This window comes from Accipiter gentilis, chromosome 6 (assembly GCF_929443795.1).
Source record: "Accipiter gentilis chromosome 6, bAccGen1.1, whole genome shotgun sequence".
Taxonomy (NCBI): domain Eukaryota; kingdom Metazoa; phylum Chordata; class Aves; order Accipitriformes; family Accipitridae; genus Astur; species Astur gentilis.
In genome coordinates this window covers 36,345,212-36,364,884 of record NC_064885.1, presented here as the reverse complement: position 1 = coordinate 36,364,884, position 19,673 = coordinate 36,345,212, and the positions used below count along the sequence as shown (strand labels likewise).

The 19,673-nt window shown below is 42.5% G+C and overlaps 1 protein-coding gene across 2 annotated transcripts in view; it reads left to right on the top strand.

Annotated features, from left to right (window-relative positions):
- Positions 1-3,185: 3,185 nt before the first annotated feature.
- Positions 3,186-19,673, top strand: part of LOC126039180 (calcium-activated potassium channel subunit beta-2) — a 153,331-nt gene continuing 136,843 nt past the window's right edge. The window contains exon 1 of one of the 2 annotated variants that reach the window (XM_049801890.1): positions 3,186-3,281. In XM_049801890.1, the coding sequence (XP_049657847.1) occupies positions 3,244-3,281 (38 nt within the window). In that variant the 5' untranslated portion in view covers positions 3,186-3,243. The remainder of the gene's footprint in view (positions 3,282-19,673) is intronic. The other variant, XM_049801894.1, reaches the window with a different exon arrangement.

Here is a 19,673-nt window from a genome sequence, read left to right as displayed (position 1 = left end):
GAAACAGATTACCATCTGTGCAGGCAAGCAGTAATGCAAAAGAGGGTATCTATAGAATAAGAAGTAAGTATAGAATTAACTGTAATAAATTACAACAACTAAATATGTATTATTCTCAAGTATTAATAAAACTAATATACAGATTGATACAGAGAGGGGAGAACAGGATATTTTCACTGGTTTTGGTAGTAACTGGCCTCTGGATTGCCTATAAACCTTACCTATGCTGCTGGCAATGCTGCACTAATAATGAGGAAGAAAAGATTCTGCTTCAAGCTACATAAAAGCCCTTTGCAAACCAGCAGCTTAAATGTAATTGTGGTAGAATTACACCACTGATATTCCTTCATAAGGTGACCAGCTCTGTGAACAGTGAGAAAGTACAAAACCAAACAAATCCATAGCTGGCAATTACTCCAAACACCTGTACCAACCAGGCTCATTAAAAGTAATTGGGAGGCATGTAAATGATGTTCTACCATTAACCTGGCTCAATTATTCAGAGTTGGTGTGTCAAGCTTTTAATCAGCTACAAAGGCAGCATTGCCAGATGCTTTTTCTGAGAGAAAATTATAAAGGTGGGAGGGAAACCATGCTGCCATGTAACTCCACATTGTGCCAGACCAAAAGGAGCACTCATAATGGAATAATGCAAAAAGATTCAAAAAAAAAGGGGTCACTCCTATGTTCTTTTAAAGGTCTGGTTTTATACATGTCCTGGTTTCAGCTGGGATAGAGTTAGTTGTCTTCCCAGTAGCTGGTACAGTGCTATGGTTTTGAGTTTGGTATGAGAAGAATGTTGATAACACACCGATGTTTTCAGTTGTTGCTCAGTAGTGTTTAGACTAAATCAATAATTTTTCAGCTTCTCATGCCCAGCCAGCAGGAAGACTGGAGGGGCAAAAGAAGTTGGGAGGGGACACAGCCAGGGCAGCTGACACAGACTGGCCAAAGGGGTATTCCATACCATGTGATGTCATGTCGAGTATATGAACTGGGGGGAGTCGGGGTGGGGATCGCTGCTAGAGGAATAACTGGGTGTCAGTCAGAGGGTGGTGAGCAATTGCATTGTGCATCACCTGTATATTCCAATCCTTTTATTATTACTTTTGTCATTTTATTATTGTTACTACTATCATTATTTTCTTCCTTTTTGTCCTATTAAATTGTTCTTATCTCAACCCACAAGTTTTATTTTTTTTCTGATTCTCTCCCCCATCCTACTGGGTGGGGAGGAAGTGAGTAAGCGGCTGCGTGATGCTTAGTTGCTGGCTGGGGTTAAACCACAACAATACACAAGGACTTCAGTGGTAGAACTCAATTGTTCCTTCCCTCTGAAACCGGTTCTCACCCTTTGTACAGCGTTTTAAGACCTCAGTCTTAAAACCTTGGCCAGATTCTGCCCTGTGATTTGCATGGGGCCCTGCAACATTGGAGGGAAGACACACATCTAACTTTGCCTTCTGACTCTGGGGTTACTTCTGCCCAGTGAGCAGTTCTCAGCTTAAAGGAAAGGGGTAAGTGAAGGCTGGATATGTGCTGGGGACACTTCTGCCTCTCCTGGGCTCACGTCCCAAAGGCCATCACTTACCGAATGACTGTTGTTTGGCAGTCTGGATGGAAAGGCTTTCTGGTTTGCTACTAGCTGAGAGGAGCACACGTGGGAAAACTCCTTCAGAAAACAAAACTTGGAGGAGATGCTGACTGCAATTTTCAAGGAGCACCAAGGATACAGACATGCCTGCTCCACTGGGTTCAAGGAGATTCGGGAACCAAATGCCTTCAGGTCTCTTTGAATATCCCAGGTGGGAACCAGAAGACTCCTTTCTCCCATGAGCTGACTTATCATCTTTATACGTGACCTGTGTGTCTCCTTACATGACTTTTTAAAAGCCCATCAGCATATCACCTCAGCATGTGGCAATGGAAAACTGCAATAGCAAGAGGTCACGGAGGGTTAACGTGGTGGCGGGGGGGAAATAATATTATCTTTAATAGGGCCACTGTCAGCCTTACTGCTTGCAGCAGTTCTTTCACACCTCTGCTGCTGGATACAGCGTTTTCTGGTTGTGGGCTCAAGGCAGATTTCATTTACCCTGGTGAACAGAATGACCTTAATTTCTTTCAGCCTCCCTGAAGTAGTTCCAGATTTATTCTGAGGCAAGGGGAGAATCTGATCCTAACTTTTTGAAAACAAATGAGTTTACTACACCCTGGGAATTTTCAAATATGACACATCCATCAGTTTTCCTTTCTGACTAACATTTGGCAAAATGTAACTGTCAAAACTTTTTAATTCAAACCAAATCATTTGTTATTTGTTCCAAGCCACATATTAAATGTCAGTGACAAAAGTTTCCATACAGCCTTTGTGGGTTTGCACACATAGCTACCCTATGACCTACACCAAGGAACAGCCCTGGAGCTTGGAGAAGCTTAAATCCACGGAGGCGAGGGTGTGAAAACGCAGCTGGGCCCAGCAGCTTCTGCTGTTGCAGTAAATCCCACTTTGCCCCTCTGCACATCCCTCTAGCCTTAGAGTCTTTAGAGGTGAAATCATGAGCTCTCCTTCTCAATGCAGTTCTTTTTTGGCACTAAAAATCCCTCTGAGGCAAGGACAGTTTGGCATATTTTCCCTGTCTGACCATCAAGCTCTTAAAAAATTAAGTTATTAATCATCTAAACATTCACCTCTGCTGCACTACGGCTTTCTGGCCAGAAAGTCCCATAGGTGGTTATTTCAAATATTGCTCTGCTTCCATTGAAGACTTTTGAATTTAAAAAAATCTGAAGTATGGACAAATGCACCTTGTGATAATTACTGCCTAGCACTATACTTTTAAAGCAGTCAGCTGAGTTTCTAGTTTATATTTCACTAATTTGCTTACTTGGTAAAAAAAAAAAAAAAAACAAAAAAAAAACAAACAAAAAACCAAACCCCACACTCATCATGTGGTTTATCTGAGGTCTACACACACAGCAAAGCATTGCTTGCAAGAAAGAAGAGAAGTTTGCAGCAAAATTGTTTTGTAACAGATGTATCAATGGAAAAAGTTAGTAACTGGGAGTGTTCTCTCTTTCCCTGTCTCGCAGTTGCTATTAGTGCTGGTCTTTAGGGTGTAGCTTTCCTCTTGGGCTTCTGTGTTTGTTTTACGTATTGTTTTCCTCTTCCTTTTGGGTCAGGAGCCTTTTTATGATCCAGCAAGATAATACTGAGCAGCAGCACCGCATCTGCAGGACAAAATGAGCCTTTGCTTTAAATATCCAAGAGACAAATGGAGGTAAGTAGAAACAAATGGATTAAGCTGTTTGGGCTGGGGAATTGCTGTCAGTTTGTTATTCAGAAATTATTAACAACTAGTACGTTGGATTTGTTTTGGGTTTTTTTCCCCTATTTGACTGCAATGTTAAGAATTTAGCTAAAGTCCGGCATGGAAATATACTGAAGTTGTAAATGCGTTCAGGCCTTTGGTAGGGATTACAGAGTTCGTTAGGACAGAAATCCTTTAAGCAGGGTTTCCTAGGCCTTCATGGCAGGCCTTAAACACATTTTCCCTCCTCTTCTTTCTTCATCTTGCAAAGCGTCTCTGCACTATACCTAATCAGAGAGTTTATCCTGCTCCTGTTATCTTCCTGTATTTCATATATATTACAGAGGTTGTATTTGCTCAGCTGTATTGAATCCTATTATAAAAGCAGGGTGCAGAGGGTAGTTTCTGGATGCACAATGAATCTCTGTAACTAACAAAATATAGCACCTGCTCTGCTGGAAGTAACAATGTGAAGCCAGAGTTGACAGGGTAAGTGATCCCACTTCATAATCCTATAATGTTGATACAATTTGGTGGTACCAGCATAAAAGAGATACTCAGAGCTAAGCTGGACTTTGAGATAAATTTAAAATTGTGTCTTTAAAGGAAAACCACTCAGTACAAGATTTGATGACATGCAGATCTTTGACTCATAGGGTGTCATATCTGGCAGTTAAGTGGATGAAAATAGTCTTGTTTATTGTGTTGTACGAAGGCGGCGAATATTTCAGTTTAGAGAAGAAAGGGGTGCATGTCCAAACAAGACTCCACATATGCATCAAGAGCAGACAATAGAAGACTAAATATTCTTGACACTCCTTCTTTCTGTTTTCTAAATTATCTTTTAAGAATCTTGAAATTTACTGAGATGGAGGGTTTTTTCTGTACTGTTCAGTGGATACTTCTAATATCAAACCTTAAGTTACATTAATTTTGCATGCATACCTGTGGTATGTTTTTGGTCTCCAACCGCATTATCATGGTTTTTAGAGCCAGGTTTCCAGACTCAACTGCCAAAAAAGAAATCACTGTTATTTACTGTTTACTGATCATTCAATCTTATGTTTGTTTAAAAGTTTTGTAGGAAAATATTGATAGCAAACAATTGCAGGTCAGAGACCACAAAGTTAGTTCATATATGAAATAGAATGGATGTTTCCCCAAAATATTTTGTAGAATTGACAAACTTTTTAGATTAGTTTCTTCTTCTGTTCACATAGACCAGACACTATGGTCCCTCATGCTGTGAAGTACCAGAAAGCAGAGTTGCATTTTGGTGCATGAAGGACATGTAATTTATGAGAGGACATTACCTCTATAGAGAGCAACAACCTTGAAGTGGGGATATATGAATTATCTTTCTGTTGGTCACATTACCTCTGGCTTCTCCCATTCTCCTCCTGCCTGACCTCCTTTCCCATGTAGACCCAAAGCTCCTTGGGGCAGGGACCTTCCCTGACTGGGTGTTCATACAGTGCTTGCAAAAGTCTTGCTCTTACATAGCAGCATAGCACAGATAATAAATCAAATGTGCTGGCTTTATTCATCCCTTTCCATAGCAAAAAAGTTCACTAAAGTTGATGGAAGTTTTTACATGGCAGTACCAGACATTAAAGTATGACCGTCAGTTTGTTGGTTTCATGGAAACACTGAGCTAAACTGCATTTATGTTGGCAAACCCATGCCCAGAGAGCTGAGTCACTCTGCACAAAGCAGCAGCTATGGCTCTTTGAACATTTGCTTTTCCAAAGTACAACCTTCCTCTTCCACCAAGGCCTCCAGTATGCTTCTTGCTGCAGATGTTTACTTTTCATACATTGCACTGAGACAAAAACAGAGGCACTTAGACTTCCAAGCTATCACACTGGTAACAAGGGAAGAGAGAGAAAGTCCTGTGTCAGGAACAAACCCAGAAGACAGGCCTGGGTTATGTTTAGAACTTCGAACCACTAATACAAAGAAACAGGGATGTAGGATCATTATTAACCTGTATAGTTATTTTCACACCCTGACTTTAAACTTATTTATACCAGTGAGTATTTCTACTGGCTTTTCAGTTTCTCTTTTTGCACAGCGTGAAATGCTGCTCACAGCCTGTGTAAAATCTGAAAGGGCAGGTTTTGGACACTTGGAAATAAACTGCTGCAGTCATCAAAGCCACATCAAGGTACTCAAGGGGAAGTAGGACCAGTCACCCCTTCTCTCCTGAACTCTCAGCTAGAGCACAGACCTTGGATTTCTGCTATGAGCAGTTCATACTCACAAGTCCCTCTGCTCCTGAGTTATCCTAGCTGGATTTCTAAAACAAAAAGGCAGAATCATGCTAATTGTAGAATCCAGAAGCTAAGAAAAATATTATGCAAAGAAGACTATACAAAACAATATCCACCTGTAAAATAAAAATGTGCTGGGAGTCAGTGGAGAATAAAGAGAAGGAAACACTAGAGCAGCCAACTAGAAAAAAAAAGGCCAGCATAATACTCAATAGTCACAGGAAGATCAAAAATAAAATAAAACTACTTTGAAACCTCTCAAATGGAATACACTGCAGAAGAGCTGACTGGTCCCAAAGAAAGCTGTCAGAATGGCATAATGAAGGCAGCAGGCAAATTTAAACAGGATGTATCTTAAAAACAAGGAAAAAATATTCCTATAAGCAACATCTGAAATGTCAGAAAGTAAAATACTTTCAAAAGAAAAACATTGGGAATGGGAAAAAACTGAATTTGAAAATCTTCCATCTAGTTTTCTACTAACCACTGCTGGATATTTGACAGCCTTTTAAATTATTTCTCAAGCTCATTTAAAAAAAAAAAAAAAAAAAAGTTTGCTTTCCCATCCCCTCAATTAGAGAAAAATCATCACATCTTTTTATGTTGAGAGTTAGCTGATGAATGTCATGTCATGTATCACTGCCTCTGCATCTGACAAGAATCAAAGGAGAGATTTTGAAATGCAAGTGTCTTTGAACTGCTAATTATGCTTAACAAAGAAAGTGTTTCAGTTGTTGTTTCTTAATGAAATTTCTGCTTTTACCTAAAAGGTTTTTCTGCCACCTTATTTCTTGACAGTATGAAGCTATGTTGAAACCAATAGTAATCTATTTATTCCTGATTATACTGTGATGTTTAAAGAAGTGGGAAAATGTCCAGTCTTTCTTGCATATCTGAAGCTTCTGGTGATTTTTTGAGAAATACTGGCAAAGGTAACCCTCTGATAGAGATTTTGTTCTTTTGGATACGTGTGTAGACATTAAAAACATCTGTGAAAGTTCTGAGTGTGAGAGTAGGATTTCAGCTCAATTTCACTGCCCCCAGGAATTTCTCTTCTTAATTTCTTCTTCCTCAACTCTCTCTTTGGGGCCTTATTCTGAGAGGGATTTAAATACCCAGAGAAAAGCTGCACTCAACCAAACTACTCAAACAAGAGCAATCACCAAACAGGAGGATAAGTTATAGGGAGAAAAAGACAACAAGTGGTAGGCCAGCAACTCGACATTGTCTCTAATTCCACCACATTTAAGTACTTTGGTTAAGATTCAAAAAAAGCCACACACACACCCCCAACCCAGGAAAAAAAAGCCAACACCCTCCCCAGAAAAAGAAAAAAAAAAAGGCGGGGGGGGGGGGTGGGGGGGGGTGGGAGACACACACACCAAAAAACCCACAAAAACCAAACAAACAGCAAACACCCAGACTTCAGTGCAACCCCTCAGAGCCTCAAATCTTTTGACTTGCATCCTTCTCTAATTTTAATGCTTCTTAAGTAAGGCCAAAAAGTGAAACTCTAGGAGTCTTGAGTTAGGAAGCAAGTAATATATATGTCTACTCTGCTGGGTGCAGGGAGTTTTGATCTGCCAGAGAAGAGTTTGTTTTGTATGATCAACACCAGGCTATATCTTGCAAATTAGGAAGCTTCAGGCTAGGAAAATACCAGAATATGAGGCTATGAAGAAAGTCCAACTGATGTAGAGAGCTGCTGGTAGGTCAGGAATTGATGGTAAAACCTGCAGTACCTGGTATGGATAAACAAGTTTTATACTGTTACTCTCTATCACTGGAATCATGGATTTTCCCAGGGTTAAGCAGAGCAGATTCACAATAATTTTTAAAAATTTAAATATTCTCTGATTTATATTCCATGAACTGAAGAAGGGAGTATAAGATTTGAGCTAGCTCCTCAGACTGTAAAAGACACCGTAAGTTCAAGAGGATTGATTCTCATTTTCCTTATATCTGCTTTAAAACAGCTTTATACATACAGGCTGAATAAAAATGACAGTCAGGCCTATTAACTAGTTTACAATTGCTCCTTTCCATTGCCAGTTTGTCCCCCATCTTCCTGTGAAGTACGCAGATTTGGAAAAATGTTTAAAACATATAATAAGTAGTACAATTCAGAAACTGCATAAATGGTAACATCCAAGAGTCAATTGCTCTTCATCGTTAAATAAGAGGGCATTCAGAGACACTGCCATGCACCAGAGCCTGGGATTAGCTCTGAATTGCCTCTTCTGTGAAAACCTCTTCCCGCTGTTTTATCTCATCCATTTACAAACATTCTTCCTTTCCACCCACTTGCAGTCCCTGCAAGAGTGTTTAGGAGTTCAGCTCATTTGGCTGGGATTAAGATGTGGACATTTGCTATTAAAAAAAAAAAAAAAGTCCATAATGTGCTGACAGTATGCTTACATGTTCTGTTACTCTAGCACTGACTGGTTTGAACACGGTGAGCGTGCCAGCTTGATAGCACCGGTAGGATGCTAGGTTGAAGGAAGCAATTTGGTGCCATTCCCAATAGGTCCTGGGGAGAAATAACTGGACCTGAAGTGTGGAAGAGGCTCACTGAGGAACATGTGGCAACCTTCTCCTAATGACTGCAGCACTGAGACTCGGGGTGGGGACTGCTTTGGGGAGAAACTTTGTCCCCGTCCGTAAAAAATGTGCTCAAGGATGAAAAGTAGAAGGAAAAGAAGAGGGGGATGCACCACAGAGCTCAGTCCACTTTACCTTGTGCCTTGGGTAGGCAAAGAAAGAGCTGAGTAGTCTCAGTGAGATCACTAATGGGACACTACACGAGATCTTCTCAGTATGCTCCTGGGAAATAGTGAAACAGTGAAAGAAATGTGAAAGCAATAGAGTAACTTGCCTGTAAACTGTGGAATTATGTATGTTGGGAGAGGCTGAGGACAGTTTAAAAGAGTGCAGATGGGATATATAACGGGTTATGGCCATGCTTCATCACTGTACAGACTAAACAGCCCCCATATGTTAATTAAAGCAAGCAGCCAGTGGGACAGCAACATCTTCTGCTAGGATGTGTGCTGTCTGGCCTGTGTAGGTTGGAAGAAAACACTCCCATCCCTATTACAGTGCAGACTCTGTTGGAGAATTGTAGGCTAATCACATTCGTTACAATTAAGGTCTTAAAGGCAGCCATACAAGTACATTAGACCAAAAATCCCATCTAGTCAAAATTCATCTATGCACATTACCAACAACAACCTTGCAGGCAAAAGTTAGCATGTATTTCCCATTTTCCAGTGCTGAGATTTGCATGTCCCCAAAGGAGCAGTGTGTTTCCTTGAAGCATTAGTAAACCACACAGTGGATGCGTTGTACGTCAGGTTAACCTCATAGAGAGAAGCTACTAGCTGAACAGTTGTATTTTTCGTGAAGCACATCTTTTACTTTTTACCTAATGGTGGGTAATTCTGGAATCTCCATCACTGATGATTTTGGAAAACAGGTTAGACAAACCAGAGGAAAGTGGTGCAGGTAAAGCTGAACCTGCCATGGGGCAGCAGATAGACCAAGTGACCTTTAAGGGCCCTCCCAGTCTTCATTTTCTGTGATTTCTCTAATTTAATGCTTCTGTTTCACTAACTAGACAGCTGGCCCTGTATTAGTTGACAAATAACAGAAGCAATGCAGGATGGATTAGATGAGGCCAGTTTGGAGTGTTTGCTTTCATTTTATGAGCAGTCATCCAGCTCTGGAGGAGAGCTAACAGGCTACGTGCACAGCTGGTCTTCGTGTTTTCAGACATATGAAAAGCTGAAATCTTTCCCAGCAAAAGAAAGGTTGTGCATGCAAACACTAACCATTTTACAGCTTTTTAGAAAATACCCAGTTGCCTACATTAGCCTGTGATACCGTTTGCGTGACATGTATTCCTCCACTGTACCGGTATTGCTATCACAATATTAACTTTTAAGTGAGGGAATGGACTTCATCTGGATGTTTGGAGGCAGAAGTCTTCCCATCATACCACAGCTTCAGTTTTTACCCAACTTACCAGACTGAACTTCGTGCTGCTACAATACCTAGCCTCAAACCCACATGTGTTGGTCAGCTAAACAACTGAAGATCCAAAATGTTTAATACTTTCCAGTGCGCTGACTGAATAGCCAAACATTTTGGGGACAGATTTGCCATGGCTCCAGGCCTAGTTCTGCAAGTGCAGGTCATGCTGCATCTACTCCAAATTACTGTGTTCCTGCCCTGAGTGCATTAGGCATCCCAATTTGGTATTCCTTTTTGCAGATGTGCTGTTCTTTTTGGCAGATATACAACAGGTTTCAGTTTCCCTGAAACCTGTCTGTTGCACATGCATTTAATATATTCAGGAGTTTTGTTAAGAGATTGAAAGTCCTGGATTTAGAGCTGTCTATCACAAAGCAAATAATCTTGAAAACATGTGTGTATTTGAGCAAGAAGAGCCAAGTCCTCATCTGGCAAGTGAACTTTCATCTTCCAGCAGCAGTCTTTCTCCAAATTTACAGTCTCAATTGTTCACATGAGAAACTTAAGATTTATCTGAGTCAGAAAATACCTGCATTTTCGTTTTTCACTGCTAAGAAATATGTACAGCTGCTCCCATTATTTCAGAGGGTTTGGTTTGTTGTTGTTTTAAAATCACTTCCTGGTCTCTTTTTAAAATTTTTTTTTTTTTTTAAAGGTTCTTATTTTTCGAGCTTAGGAGTCATGATGAATAGAAACCTGTGAATGCAATTCTGTTCAGATTCACGTGTTAAGTCATGGGTCCCTCTCGCGTATGTGCAGGAGTCAAATCACGTCCATGTAAGAGGATTGGCAGTAGCTTTGGAAATACCTGTTCTCTTTCCCATTTTGCACTCATGCGCCATGCTTCCAGCTCACTTTTTTTATAAAAGCAAATAAACATTTTGTCTGCAGGCATCAGATATTGTCTCAGCAACCATCCTTGTATCAGTGTGCTGCTGCATAGGGTGGGAAGGGAGGCTCTGAATTATGTTATGTGGTCTGAATGTGTCTTACACCGTTAAGATTCATGGTACTATTAGAAGATCCTTTTCTCTCTCTCATCTTTTACTCAACACCAAACAAAGCCAAACAAGTGGTTCATACAGTCCTGTGTCATCCATCACGTACCTGCTCTTCTATCATAACCTGTGCGGCATTTTCAAAATCAATGCTTGTATTTTGTCAGTTATTATTCAGCTGTTTTTCAATACTCTAAATCTCTTGATTTAGGGGTTGCCCAAGCTGATGAGGTGATCAGAACCAAACCATTTCAGGCACTGACAGCTCAGCCATCCACACAGAAACATGCCACCTTCCCCGGAGCCATTGCCACCAGCCCCAGCCTGCGGCTGATGCTCCTCCAACACACCCTCAGCTCTATCACTGAGCTCCTGCTCACTTTGAAGAGTTCACTTTACTTCTTGGAGTATATCTCTGACTCACCCTTTGCCTCCTTTTACCCATTCAAAGTATATGCCTGCGCCACGGAACTGCATGAGTTGTTGTGCCCCAGGGAACCAGCTAGTGACTGCTTTGTGCTGTGGGCATATGTGAGCTTTGCAGTCTTATCACCAAGCCAGATAGACACATGCCCAGGTTTTCTCCCCCTGTAGTAACAAGGTGCACCTTATTACATGTTTTATTAAGTCACGAGTACAACAGCAATCCTAGCAGGCCCCCAGTACAGCTATTGATCCTAATCTAATGGTAAAGCAGTGCTCGGGCAGGACAGGCTTTCAGGTCTTGACGGCCGCTTGTGTTTCGAGGTTCTGGTAAGGAAAAGGTGTTGAAAGAACATTTGAAACAATTTATAATCTACTTTTGTGGATTCAGATAGGTCAGATAAACATCTGAGCACGTTTGTTGAGGAAAACAAACTGCCATTCTGAACAGCTGGAGGTTTAGCCATCCCCAGAGCAAAGTCCATCAAACCTAGAGATGTGGCAAACTGCCAGGCAGCTGCATGTGTGTCATTTTGATGGTCACACAGGAATGCCCTCGGGGCAGGAGGGGATTAATGATAACTCTCTGAAACCCCAAGTGCCTCATTTTTGAGCTTCCCATGGCGGTATATTTCTTTTTCCATTTTCACTTTGTTCTTAAAGCTTCACTCTTCATTTAAACCCTCTAAGGAAACTCCGTGCACAATAGATGTACGTTACCCTTTCAGGAGACAAAGAACCTCTTTCACAAAAATAAATACTGAAATCTATTTAGTAATGCCCCTCATGTATATATCTCTCACTCATCTTCCCTAAATATTAGTTCAGAAAACAGCTTTCGTTTATAGCGATTTCATTGCCATAATCCAGATAGCATGGATTATTTCTATAGTGATGTTCTAATGCTAATTTGCAAGAGTGGAAGGCAATTTGCTGTCCTAACAAATTACTTGTGTCCTTGGATGAAACAGACAGCAAAGACAGTGCCCCTGGCTAATTGGAAACACTAGATAGATATCCATAATGTTCTATATACAAAGCTTAGTGTTGGAGATGTTATTAACATTCAATTTAATACCTACAAAATTAAAACTAAAGCTTTATCCTCATTTCCAAGCAGAAGCCTCCTTGGAAATAGCTTGATGTGGTGTTTTGAAAGATGTCAAAAGATCACCTCTTCATAATGACCAGGAAGATGGGAATCCAATTAATGGTGTCCGGGTATTTATACAAATGCTTCTTCTCAGAGCTGCCCGTCACAGCTAACTGTATACAATACAAATCAAGCTTATAAAACCAGAAACACACTTCACACTTACTCTGAACCTGTCCGTGAAAATGGATGGAATGAGGCCTAAATCCAAGTCCAGCAGTCTAATGTAACACTTCAGAGCCACTGTGTGAAATACAGGATTTGGTGGACGCTGTCCGTAACTACAGGTAAAAACACTTATGAACTCTTAGTGTACAGATCCACATGCTGATGATAATGCACACAGTACAGCAGCCAGTCCAGACACTATTTCTACATCCCCCTCCTCCTTCTCTAAAGGAGGGGTTTAGGGTTAAAACAGTGGATGTAAAAGATTTAGTTTCAATCATCAGGCCTGATACAGGTACAGGGCACAGTCGCCATAGTTCACATTCCTTACCTGGGTATTATCCCTGTTCATTCCAGCCCCCACCAGTGTCTATGAAGATGACAAAGACTATCCCATCTTACAACAGCTTGCAAGTACATCCCAGACCAGCCAGTCACGTGCTGCCTTACGCTAGGTCACGAAGCTAGAGGTGCTTAGACAGAGCTGTATAGATCATCCTTCACTGCCAGAAGGAAGGTAAAATTTGGAAAAAAGATTCTATAAAGAGTTTGAGAACTGAGTTTATCTTCAAACCATGGTGTGACAAGAGTGCCATTCAGCTAGCCTGTACAATGGCTAGTCAATGGGGGCACTGGGTGCAGGACCAGGGGCATGGAGACAGGACAGCTGGACCACTCAGCTCTGCCAAGGCTTGAAGTGCAACTTGGCTTGTCGCGCTCTGGTCGGGACCAAACCAGCTCTTCCCTGCCTTTGAAGCCTAGAGCTCAGTGAGCAGCACAGCGTGCAGATCTAGGCCAAAGTGGGAAAGCAGCATCTGCCAACTTATTTGCAAGAACTGTTGTACCCACAGCTGAGTTCACTACAAATATTATTTGTGAGGGACAAAAAGCGATTAGCATCTAACAACTGGCTCTTAGTAGAGTCACCTTCAGACTAGTCAGGCACAGTCCTACTTAATCTGCCTGCGTTTCCAGAGCACTGATCACTATGTATCTCTGCATCATGGCCATCCATCACACCACCAGTTTCTCATCTAAATACTGCCAACAGCACTGCGAGTAGCCCAGTGCTGACACTCCCTCCTTCTCCCTCTGCATCTTATTATTTAAGTTGCTGCTGGCAAAGAAAAGGAGAGTGGCTGTGTCCACAGTGACATTAGCAGAACTGTCAGCTTAATCAATGCTGATCCTTTCCCTCTCAGCCCTGCTTCTCTGCTGTTCCTTTTTGAGGCAGAAGAGCAGCCCTATAAATTCACCACTGTGCCCAGTCATCCAGAAATACTGCTCATTTTCCAGAAAGCTTTTGGTAGCCTGACTGCCTCCAATTCCACATGCTATGTCCCCCTTGGCCACCCAAGGTCTCCTGAGCAGAGCCATTGCCAGGGCTCCCAGAGCCCACACTTCTCCCCTGGTCAGCAGGAGCACCTCCGGCAGCAGACAGGCAGAGCAAGGAGCCTTTCTGCTCTCTGCAGATTAATAATCATGGGAGAAACAGGATTACGACAGCACTAAAGGCAGAGCAGGTTGCCAGAAGTTCTGGGTGCTTTGAGAAAGAGCTTTCTTTCAACCAAAGAAATTTGTTGAAAGGTTTTCCAAAACCTTGGAAGCCAGGATGTTTGTAAATAGCCCATAATCTCCTCCATTCCAACAAAACGTGCTTTTGTGGTTTGGAAGGGAGGAGGCAAACCTCCGCTAAGAATGCAGCTCTATTCAGCTCGCTCATCTCCACCTGGGCCATTACTGAGCAACAGTGGGGTCTGTGGAGGGGAACAGAGCTGCAGACAATACTTCCTAATGCGAAATGCAGAGGATTCACCACGAGATGATCCTCTTGGACTCCAGCTGCCCCATTAAGTCAGGCAGAACTGGTAGGCAGACACGTGTGTCAGTACAGAGAGGCAGCTGTCACTGCTGCCTTTCATTGTCCTCAGGACTTCAGTAGGACAGGGAATAAAATTAGCATCTCCACCTCATCCAGACCCTCACCACCGTGTCTCAGTACCATACCCTTCCCTTTTGGTAATACAGTTGTAAGCAATGACTTATGAAGGCAGCTTGTTTGGTATTTTTGTTTCTGTAGGGTTTAGGGGTGTTTTTTTTTTAAAGACAGTTTTGGGAAATAGGGATATTATTTTTTATCCTCTTCAGTTCTCCAAGCTGACACACCAATTCATGATGTGCCTTCTTTGATATAGTACGTGAGTCAGCTGGAACTAGATTTCACATAACAAAGCATTAGTAATGTAATTGGAGAGGAAGCATCGTAGCATAGATAAACATTCTTGGAAAACCAGTATTCCAAAATGTTTCGTCATCCATAATCCTCCTTCTCTGTCTTGTGTCTTGCAAGTTTTGTGTGTGGGTGTATGCACACACTTGTCTCTCTCTCACCGTGCCTCTACCACTTATCAGCTCATTGCAGTTCTCAGCCTACTGTCAAGATCACTCTACCCGGTTGTCATCCGACATTCCCTAGAGTTGTCTGGAAGGGGAAATCTTGAGTGCAGTTGATCTGCCCCAGCATCATTCAGCCACAGGACCTGAAGAGTCTCTCCTCCATCCAGCACATGTGAACCACAGCCAAGGTACAGCGTGTGCCAGGGACAGGAGCGGTCATGCTCTGGGACTCAGCACTCTCAAACATTATCTTTCCTGCAGTTCATCCCGTCACAACATAGATGTGGCCTCACATTATAGATATGTTCATTGTACTAATAGTAGGGTTGTTACCTATAAACTTTCTCTCTTCCACTATGTCTCCATGTGCTTCTCTAACACTATCTTCTTTGCAAAATCAAGAAAAATTTAAGTACCTTGTTCTTGCACAGAGGTTTCGCTAAGACCTTGAGGGTCAGTGAAAGAAAGGTTTATTTCTTTCCTCTCATGACAAAATAACACTCTCCAAGCAGCACTGCAGTATTAATGTGTTACTGCCTTTCAGGAGGAGCAATTCCATCTGGTCGATATTCCCACCAGCGTGGCTGCGGGGAGCTGGCTGTTTAGCATCTCTAGATCACACGGTGATACGAACCTAATCAACTCTCTGTCTCAATTTTCAAATCTCATTGACAAGCATATCTTGTCTCCCTTGTCAGTACTGCTTAATTTTCCTCTTCCACTAAGCTATTATTTAATTCAGTGGCAGTAGCTAGCACTGACAGGCAACATAATTTGTAGGACTGACCTGGGGCCAGGGTCCGGAGCTGTAGGACTCTGATCCTAACAGTCCCACAAGCTTGGACAAAGCACTGTGTCCCAGTTTCCCCATCTTTGACATAAAAGAAATGTTTCTGCTGCCAAGGAAGGCTGGAATGATTATACTCTAGAAATATTCAATGCTAAACACTTCTACCAGTCTATTTATCATGTTTATAGAGTAATGGCTTACAGGAGTAAGAGACTAGAGAATAGCCCTATAGTTACAGAGTTGGGCTGGAGTATAGGAGATCTGACTTCTGTTCCTGGCTCTTACACAGGTAACAGGAGAGACCCTAGGCAAGGTTTGGGTTTCAGACCTCCACCTTTAGAATACGAAATACAATCTTTCCCTTTCTGGAGGCTATATCGTTCTTATTTGTGAGTTTGCAAAGATATCGGTTACTGTCGTTTTTTAAGTCAATTGCTACATGCACAGTTCTAGTATGGATTCAGTTTATAAATAAAGGACAAGAAGGAATAACTGCAGTTAGGAGAGGTTTTGCAACACTCAGTCAATGTCTGTTTCTTGTATTTAATGAAATCTAGCACATCAGAATTAATGCAATGAGGGAAATGGCTCTCGTAGCCAATGCTGACTTCACTGACTTCAATAGTCCTTCATGACATTGAGCAAGACAGCTATTACTTGCGCCTGTTTCACTGAAAATAGGGAGAGCCCCATCAGACCTAATACATACTAAAAAAAAAAAAAAAAAAAAAAAAATCAAACAAGATTGCCTACAGTCTGGAAGACAAACTGACGTGCTTTGTAGATTTTCCCGTTAGCGTAGTTTCCAGACAAGCGTCTCTACCACAGTTCAAAGAGTTAAAGTAGTGCCATGCCAGATCTCCCACAGAAGTTTTCAAGGAGCATGCAGAAGTCCAAGAGGTATAATTAATGTCAAGTGGTGTGTGCAGGCAGAGTCCGTTCCGCTGCGTCCCGTTGCCCAGCCCACCTGCTGCCCACCAGCTGCTCCTCCACGGCTGCCCTGATGTGCCCGTGAAACTCCCCTCCAAATGCTCTGCTCTGCTTCTTTCCGTGTTTCCTGAGGAAACGCTCAAACAGCTCATCTGCTCTTTAAGCAATTAATGGACTCCATGAAGCATCTGGTGAGCGGAGTTCTGTAGGGCCCCTACTTTGCAGCAACTCACACCCTGTGGCACACGTACACTTCTGGCCTTATGGTCAGTAGCTGACCAACTGGTGCAAATCAAATTCTGTGGAGTTACACTGACACGCACCAGCTGGCTAGTTGCCCTTATCAGTTTGCATAGGTCTTGATCACATACGCACTCACATTGATTTATTAGCATCAGTAAAGTTACTCCCAGACCTGGCCTCTCTGTAGACCAGTGCCTAGGCCTGCACAGAACATGCTTTTTTTTGCAGTTATGCAAATTCATCTGCTGAGAATATCTCCCTGCAGCCCTCTTCATCCTCCCTCTAGACCAATAGTTTAGACTTAGATTACAGAAGGGGTTTTTTTCCTGATAGGTTAAGGATGGTCGCAGTAGCAAAGATGCTCACTTGAGGACACCAGCTAGGTGCTGGCACTGTAGGTACAGTTGTAAGGAAAACTTTGGTTAATGCAGAATATGCTTTGGGGGAGCTAGCTGGACAGAAAATGGGATTGAGCCATCCGTCTTCTCCCAGAAAGAGACAACTAGTCACAGAGCTCAGCTTTTTAGACAGTGGAGCAGGAATCAAAGCCTCATTCTACCAATTTTATCCTTTTGAGATTTGGGAACAGAGATAAATCCTTCCCTGCATTATGCTGCTCTCAAGAGCAAGAAAGAGGGCTCCCAACGGTGCTGCGCAAGTAGGAGAGCAAGCGACAGTCTCAGGCCTACCTCTACATTCCTGTTCTTTCCAAAGCATTCCACCTGCACAGAGTCTTATTCATGAGTATTAACGATAAATTTGCTTGCTGACGTGCTTTAATTACTATGCTAGTCCTGCTAGGCTCCACACGCCACTTCCTGCTGGAATATCAGATTTTGATGAAGGAACAAGGAGTTTGTAGATCTGCATGATGTTGCTGCTCATCACATGAGGGTGAGGAGGATTGCACCTTCTTCTTCAGTAATCACACCTCCGTGCTGTGACCCCACCACCTTCTGCCTGCCCTAGGGCCCTCTGTGGCCAAAAGCCCTTTGTGGAGGAAGCGAGAAGCTGCCAAAAGTACACAGGGAGATTGGCTAATGATTCAGCAACGGCTGCGGGAGTGAGAAATGTTCCCTGCTTATTTGGGGTTGCTGACCAGCACATTATGAACCAGCGAGTGAAAATACAATCACCATTACGAGCACTGACATCTAAAGGCACTACCTTCCAGCTTGTCGGGCACAGGGAGAGCTGTGATGAATTAGCTTGCTAGCTTGATTGTGGCAGGGCACGGTGAAAATACTAAGTTTCCACAATACCTGTGTTGCATAAAAGCTTTTGTACAAAGCCTAACCACAGCTTGTGTAACTTGAAGGTAATGGGAGATGAAGGAAAATAAAACAGGGTGAAAGCAAGCAACTGGTTATAAGGAAAGGATAAAAAGCAAAGTGTCTCCATGGCAGGGCAGCAGTGAGGGACTTGTCTCACTTGTGAAAATGACTTCCATTCTCCTTCTCTCTGGTTATGTCCCTACTGCCTGTTTGCCCGTTTTATTCCAGGTTTGCCTTGTAATATGTACTTATACGTTTGTCGAAGGTCCTGTGCAAACGGAATATGAAAATAAGCCGCACCCCCTAGACACCATTAATTAGACAGCATTAATGACACTTGCCATCAGCCAGAGAGGGAAAACCTTGGGTGAAAAGGAAAGCCAAAAAGATGTGGCATAGAACTGAGGGCCTGTCTTAAGGGATGTTTCTGTCCTTAGTGTTGTTCTGTCTGTGCTAGGATTAGGCCTAGCTTAAAATAAGATGAGATCAATAGAAAGGGTTGGAAAAGCATGTCTGCACACAAAAAGCTGGTCTGCTCTAACTTGTATCCATTTACAGAGGTCTCCCATGTACTCATCAGCTTTCCCAGTAAAGGGATCGAGTTTGTCTCTTCTACTCATCCCTGTCTCATTTCCCCCAATAGAGAAGTAAGCATAGCTCTATTTGGAGAGCAGGTGGCAAACAGCCATCTCATCCCCTTGTTCAAATGTTTGAGACCTCTTTCCCTGGCCAGAAACTAACTACAATCTTAAATCTCAGCCATGTGCCCCAGCCCCTTGTGAAGGGTTGGACTGACCTGACTCTCCTCAGATCTCCTTATCCTCCCCTAATTCCACCCCTTCACTCGGAGCTTCCCCTCTTAAATCCAGCGTGAAAACGAGCGTCTCTCCAAGGCAGACACCAAAGACAGGCTGAGCTTCACAGCTATATTAATAAGGAAATTAAGACTAATTGGAGGAAGTGTTGTTACCTCCATATATAGCATTATACTCAATTGCTGCACTATTTCTAGCATCCATGTTTTCTCATGAATGCTTAAATACCAAAGCCAGTTCAGATCCACAGCAATGACAAAAGGCTGTAGAGGACAAATTTGTTTCTTAGCTTATATAACTGCTATAGTCAGAGAGAGAAGTGACTTAATTTAAACACAAAACGAGTTTCATGAGAGGAAAATATCGGTCATAAAGAACCGTTTAATCTTTCAGAACAAGGTGTCTGGAAAAACAGCTGGAAGAAGCAGCCAGCCGAGCTCCAGTGAGCAGCGAGGGGAGCTTTTTCTAACAGCTAACCATGTCAGCGTCAATGGCAGATTCTCCCTTCCTTGGCCAAGTCAGGGCCAGATGACATGTCCAACCCCCACAGAAGTATTAACTGTATTATGTCAAGATCTACAGACACACCAAAAAACCCCTCTCTTTACTTGGAAAAAACTCTCCCCTATAGTCAGTGATGAGGTGGTGATCTCTTCCATCCAGAGATCCATTCCACAGGGCAGAGCTGTTTACAGTTTTTTTCTAGGGTAGAGGGAGAGGGGTACGGGCAGACTGGGGGTGCAGGTATCGCCAACGGGGCACCTCTGGTTTAACAAGGGAAGGAGGCATATATCCAGGTACGAACTGGCTGACTTTTCCCCTTCCCTGGTGTGCAGGTGAGTGATCAGAAGGATCCCCCCGCCCCG